Consider the following 7,068-nt stretch of genomic DNA (forward strand, 5'->3'; position numbering starts at 1 on the left):
TTGTGCCCGAGATCAATTTGCCTTTAGTAAAACCTCTCTGGGACCCCAGGAGATGACCAGCCTCCGTCCCCTTCTGGACTTCTCTTGCCACGGCTGATGCCCTGAGCACATTTCCTCAGCTCATCTCTTTCCCTGCACAATGAAGTCCTTTTTGAATTCCCACCTGCCCCGCTCTAACACGATCCATTACACTGTCTGCAGGGGATGGTTCATTTGCTTACGTTATTTCTGATTTAAGGAAAGGAGAATCAAATCCTTTCTACAAAGACGGGGTGAACAAATAAAAGAATGAATGAATAGATCTATGAATAAAACGTTTGCTAAAGAGCAAAAATATGCGTGCTATTTGGCTAACTGAAGTGCTATTATTTTCACACCCTGCAGGGGATATTCTGTTAGCCTGTTCCTAGGCTTGGATCCTAACCTGACAGATGTGGCTTTGGCTCTCCAGCCAGAGCCACAAAGCGCCAACTTCCTCCATCTTCCCTGCTCCGCCAGAATAGCAAGAGAGATAATTGTTCAGCTTCCCACAAGCTTTTTTTTTTTTTTTTTTTTTTTTTTTTTTTTTTTTTTTTTTTTTTTTTTTTTTGTGGTGCAGAGGGGAAGGAAAGGGTTTTGCATCAAACAACATATATGGCTTGTGTCTCTGTAGAGTTAGATATATTAATTTCTTTTCAATCGGTGGGGAGTTTATTGTTGACATTGATCGAAGCAGAACTGAACTAGTGCAGAATATTTTTGAAAACTTCATTTTAACTCATTTTGGATAGGGTGCCTTCTAGCCATAGGGAAAAACGAGTTCATCTGCCAGTTTTTCTTTTCCTTCTGAATTACTTTAGTGGGATATATAACAACAGCGATGTTCCTATTTCAGCTTTTACAGTTATTTTGAGTTTAAAAAAAAAAAAAAAAGGAAATCTGTGCGTACTATATACTAATTGCAGGTAATTGTGGTGAAAGATCGCAGAAGACAAAAAAAGAGGCAACGTTATTGAAGCCTGCCTACAAACCAGACCTTTTTGATGATCCGTGTTACATCAACACCCAGACCCTGCAGTCTGCAGTCTGCACAGCCCGTGGTACAGCGACACCACAGGTCCACGGGAGCCCGCTGCGTCAGGCCAGTAGGTTCCCATTGCACGACCAGATCTTTCTGAGCTTTGCAAAGGATGGGTGGGTGGGTGTGTCTTACCTGTGTGCATGAGGAAAGATTTTGGTTTCCCCATAAGAAACATAGAAAAGGTGGGGAGGAAAAAAAAAAACCATCCTGGCTGGTTTTTGTGCTTGTTAAGTTCAAACAAAGGGGATTAAAGAGTTAAAGTAGTAACAGTAAGCAAGCAGAGTAACCTTTTATCTTCTGTAGTTGATTCATGACAAGAAATAATGTTCTACGGGTAATAATTAGCAAGTCTTTAAGGTGATATATATATATATATATATATATAAAAAAGCTTGGGACTGCAGCATACCTGGAGGAAGAGGGTTCTCCTGAATGCTCGAGATTTTAACCCCTCTAAGGTGGAGGTGGCCTCAAGATGCCTTTGCTTCACAGGCAGTAGCTTACAAGGTCAAAGTGGATCATTATGACCGTCTTGAGTTCTCAAGTCTTGCGTAAGTGACCATTGAATCTCATCCAATAATTTCTAAATCAAACAGTTTGCTCAGTAGTATCTATTAAATGTATGTCAAATTAAACCTTGATTTACAAGTTTTTACAAGATTTACACTCAAAGTGGGGGATATCCATTAAAGGACTATATAGTCGCTACTGATTGTCCTCATTGTTGAAAATACTTTATTTATTAGCTTTGCCTTTTATGGTTTCCCACTAAGTGTTTTCTCTGTCAGAGTTGGCTCCACATAAGAAAGTGGGCAAAGGACTGGACAGAACTACAGTAAATGAAATCTGTGACCATTGAGACATTTCCAGCCTGAGGCTGTTTTATGCTCTAAAAGGAACTGGCTATATCCTGAGGAGCCTTAGGTTGCACAATTCCATTGAAGAAGTGGTATCCTCTTATTTTCCTTAGAAAAATTCTGCCTGTGAATCATTTGCAGTCTGACTGGCTGTATCCCAAACCACCCAGTTTTGTTAGTACATTCAGTAATTGTTCGTTTTTTTCACAGCAGATGCATCATGCTGTAATCCTTCCCTTCTGGCTACATTGGCCATGTTGTCTTACATTCCTGCACATAGCTGGAGCCACTCAACATGACTCTCCCAATGATCCATGACAATCACTTCAGAGCTTGTTAAAAAAGAAGGAAAAACATCTTTTTTTTTAAAAAAAAAAGTGGCTAGGAAACAACAGAAATCTTGTTTTTACAGGGAAGATTTGACTTTTTAATACAACCTAAGAAATACAAACCTGAAACAGTAGAGCATCAGAAAAATTCCTGTTTCCAATCCCTGTTGCCTAGCGACCCGAGGCTTTCCCATCTAAGGTATGGGAGGAGATGGTGTGATAATTTTACCTAATGCACTGGAGGGTTGTGAGCGTTCATGTGTGCATATTATTAGTCTGTAAGGTTAGTTTGATCACAGCTTCAGGACTGAAACATTTGAATTTTTAAAAAGCTATTAAAAAAATATTGTCTCGCATCCTTTTAGGATGAAGTTCTAGGTGGAGTGTCCAATACATTCCCTTTCATTTCATTTTAGAGTTACCGGAAGCTGTTCAGCAGAGTGCCACAAGCAACACAGCTGGTCTCTGTGTTCTGCCACAAATAAAGCAACAGCTAAAGAATGAAGATTGTTACCATGGCAAATTAAACAGGAAAGCAGCAGAGAGCCTCTTAGTCAACGATGGGGATTTTCTGGTGCGAGAGAGCACAACGTCACCTGGTCAGTATGTCCTCAGTGGACTTCAGGGAGGGCAAGCAAAGCATCTGCTCTTGGTGGATCCTGAGGGCAAGGTATGCACAGTTCATATACTGACAGTTCAGGGATGCTCAGATATTTCAGTCAGAATGCATGGGTGCATTCTAGGAAGTGGAACTGATCTGATTGCATCCAGGTTAATTTAAATTTAGCCAGTGACTTCAGTAGGTTTGAAAGTTCAAATCAAGAATTTATAAGCAGTGAAGTACCATGGGAAAAAAGTGAGGTACTTAAATATTGTTGTTAGTGCAGGTAATTAGTGTATACACTTAATACATCATTTGAGTCCTTATTATATTGCTAGAAAAATAACCCTAACATTAAATAATTAATTTGATTAGTAACACATTTATGGATACAGAAAAGGTAGAGCTGGTTTGTTGTCACTTCAACTCTACTTGCTTCTGCTCAGGGTTAGAAAACCACTCTTGGATGACGTCTCTCAGAAGAGAGAGTAAATCAGAAAAGTAATCCTCAGTGGGACTTAGGGAAAAATACCTCTCTGTGGAGGAAAAAACCCCACATCTCACTCCCCTTAGCAGAATCAGCCCAGTTCTGCACACAGTCTCTTAATCTTGGTCCCCTGCTTTTCATGTCAGCTAACTGTAGATCACAGGATAGGGCTGAATTGCTGTCTACAGCCTAATGATCCTGCTCCAGTGAGTTCAAGTGACTTAAATGCCTTTTGACTTTAACGTGTTAGGCTCATGTCCAACCAGTTGTAAACACAACCTAACCGTAAATATATTCTTTTGCTTCTTCCATTAGGTGAGAACCAAAGACCATATATTTGATAGTGTGGGTCATCTTATTCAGTATCATATGGAAAATAATTTGCCAATCATCTCTTCTGGAAGTGAAGTCACCTTGAAGCAGCCTGTAAGGAAAGAGAGTAATGTGGGACACGTGCAGTATCACAAATAATCCCCTGGATCTCACAAATCCCAAGACAATTCATATCTGAAAACTGTACCGAGAACTTTCTATTATGAAGACAATTCAAACCAGTATAGACTGCACTTTTTGCTGCTGTTCCAGAAGATACTCTTTTGTGTGTGTATGTATGAATATATGTATATGTGTATATCTATGTAGATCTATAGAGATCAACAAGCATAGTTATATAGATATATATAATCTTAATCTTAACAAAATTACACCTTCAGAGTGTGAGATTCATTTGTGAGAAGGTATTTTAGACATGCACAAATGTCACTTTCGAGGTCATACTGAATCAGTAACTATTTAAAAGCACAATTAAACCTCTACATGCAAAAGCTCACTTGAACGAACTGCTGGAACATTAGTATGTGCCTTTTAGCATAGAATTATTGGAAACCAGTATTATTTATACTGAATTAGTTTTGGGTGGTTAAACAAACGTTGTCTAAGCTTTTAACTATTTGCCAAAACAAATACAATTTGAATATTACTAAAATGTCATCTGCTTTCGATAGACACTAACAATTTCATTTGGCTTGTAACAGCACTTTACTAGCAAGTAATGTTTGGAATGAATAGCATTCACAATACGGAAAGGTGGTCTGGTTTCTTAATCATTTTTTATCACTGTCTGACTACTCAAAGATTTGAGATTATGCAACACTTACAAAGTTGAAATTAATATATGTAATATAATTTTGGAATAGAACTTGTTAAAGGACAAGCATGCTAGATCCTAATATTTTTGTCTTGCATATGATTTTACTATTATTACCAATTAATACTGGAGACATCTCTTTTTAAAGGTAGGCTAAATATATTTTCATTGATTACATGGTTGTTTACAAACTAGAGAAGCTGAACAAAACTAATGATACATTTTGAGAGAAAACTATTTCAAAGACTGTTTGAACTTTGCATGTGCCCTTATTCAGTGTTCTTTCCAAAACAAGATACCGTTTTCCCTTTCTTCACGTAGAGTCCATTTGTTCCATGGAAAAAAGTCTTTTAAAGGAAACCTATGAATTGTTTTGCCACAATAAATACTCTAAATATGAACAATCCTATATTCAGAGTAAACAGTGAGTTCTTGGGCTTCCTGTTGAAGAAACTGTAATTTAATAAGTAACTAAAGAAAGGCAGGGGGGATTTGGGGAATGAACTGGTAGCCGAGGTGATGGCCTGAGCAAGTTGTCCCTTTAAAATAAGCAATGGCTTCTGGCATGAGCAGGGACATTCTCTCTGTCTCCCAGCCCACCGGCTCAGTTCCATAAGGCAAACAATTGTTGTGGAGTTCAGCAGTTGCTGGAAGACTTGACTATAAAAAATGACATTCTGTTCTTTTGCCTGTGTTCATGTAAAATGGGACACTATAGTAAGAGCTTTTTCCTCTAGTAAACAAGAGGGATCATATACACATGAAAATACTGAAGACATAAACTTCCTTGGAGCGGAAAATATGATGTAAAGACCCACACTTAGAGCTGACTAAAACCCATATTTATTCCAACCCTCAGCTGAGAGGCATAAAATATACTTTATTCCTTGATAATAACATGATTAAAATACTCAATTACATATACTGAAGCAGTGAGAAGCTTTAAAACATTAGTAATGGATTTCTTTGCTAGTAGTCTGGCATTATTGATACCTCGGGCCTTCAGACCAGAAGCTCAAGCCTGTGCCTGTTCTGTGCAAGGATTTCACTTGTGAAGAAGGCCCCCAGCAAGAGTTCATGCTCGAGCTTTGTGCCACTGCAAAGATATAGGTAGCAAGAACCTGTAACTGGAATATTCAATCCCTGCGTAGCATCCTTTCTATTCTCACATCTTACCAATCTTCATAACGTGCTAGGCATGACTTTATTGAGCAAACAGTGAAGCAAAATAGCACTTCTGTGGCATGTCAAGGATAGGGAAAGGCCTGCATAGGGCAGTTTTGATTTTTGCATCAGAGCTGATGCAAAAATCTATGACAGATCGTAGAAGGAAAATGTGCAGAACTCCATCTATAGTTTTAGTACAGATCAGGGTTACTCAGGGCTAGAATAATCGTGTTTGGAGTTGTGATAGTATGAGATCAAAGTTGTATGACTTTGTCAGTCAAGACGCTGCTGAGTTAGGGCCGCCTTCTTACTTCACCAATTTTCATTTTACCAATGCATAAAACCATCCAGAGCCAGTGTGATGTTTGGATCACAGTATGATGCAGTCTAAGTCTCCCTCTTTGAATATCACTAACTTAAAAAGAATACTAGAATCTTTGTTTCATTGCTCCGGCATCTTTTTTATGTGACAGAAGCAAAAGTGAAGGAAAAAGGTAAGGAAAGGGAGATAACTGGGTGCTAGTGCAATGAACAAGTATCTCCAAATCTCTTGATGTGAAAGAAAGCAAAGAATCCAACTACTTAGATACATTTCAAACACAACACAACCATGCATTACAGACAACAGACATTATCCTAGAATAAATGACATTTGTTCTTCTGGAGCTGGAACTAGGAACTCTATTTCTAGTTTCTAACGTTTATGTGCCTTGACCTAGTTATTAATGCTGCTTTTAGCTTCTGTGGACCAGCCATCGCACGTACTGTACGCTGTCAGCTCCTGTGGGAAGTCTTCGAATAAGTAACTATGCTGAGAAGAAACAAGTAATCTGAATTTCGGGAAGCTTTCCAAAATACTGTTCTTGAGAAAGTATGAATTGTCAGGCACATTTAGACTTTTTTTTTTTTTTTTTAAATAGCTTCATGCTTGTGAAAATGCTGAGAATTGTTGAACCTCTGTTTTAATGTTACTAGAAACCCCCCTCTTCCATCACAGCTTCCATTTTCTGCTGTTGGGGCGCGTAGGCAGCATCATTACTGCTGAGGGTACATGTCACCAGATGGAGCTGTTGATGGATGCTCTCCCTCATCTCTGAACAAACACTCATTGTGCAAAAAAACCTGGTTTGTTCGGGTTTTTTTGTTGTTAGGTTGTTCGGAGTTTTTTTGAATGCTTGCTACAGGCAATTCAGTGGAAGAAGTTTGTTCGCTCAGAGAAAGTTAAGTTTTTGGAGAGATTAAAGCAAGCTCTCGAAGCAGAGCGGCTCCCCGAGCACCGGGCACCCTGCGGAAGGCCGCCTGTGTACGGCCCGGCTGCTCCCGTGGGGTTTCTCCGGGCAGAGGCCGAGCCCCCCCGAGGCGTGCAGCGCAGCCCGGGCCCTCGGGCCACGCTGCGCCACCGGCGCTCCCTCAGCCGGGC

General features: G+C 39.5%; 1 protein-coding gene across 2 annotated transcripts in view; it reads left to right on the forward strand.

Annotated features, from left to right (window-relative positions):
- The window catches only part of SHC4 (SHC adaptor protein 4), a 34,334-nt gene extending 29,444 nt beyond the window's left edge, over positions 1-4,890 (forward strand). The window contains exons 10-12 of one of the 2 annotated variants that reach the window (XM_026856242.1): positions 945-1,124; positions 2,663-2,916; positions 3,650-4,890. In XM_026856242.1, coding sequence (XP_026712043.1) covers positions 945-1,124; positions 2,663-2,916; positions 3,650-3,805 — 590 coding nt within the window. In that variant the 3' untranslated portion in view covers positions 3,806-4,890. The remainder of the gene's footprint in view (positions 1-944; positions 1,125-2,662; positions 2,917-3,649) is intronic. The other variant, XM_026856243.1, reaches the window with a different exon arrangement.
- Positions 4,891-7,068: the final 2,178 nt, after the last annotated feature.

The sequence above is a fragment of the Athene cunicularia genome (assembly GCF_003259725.1).
Source record: "Athene cunicularia isolate RWA chromosome 10 unlocalized genomic scaffold, athCun1 chr10_part1, whole genome shotgun sequence".
Classification (NCBI taxonomy): domain Eukaryota; kingdom Metazoa; phylum Chordata; class Aves; order Strigiformes; family Strigidae; genus Athene; species Athene cunicularia.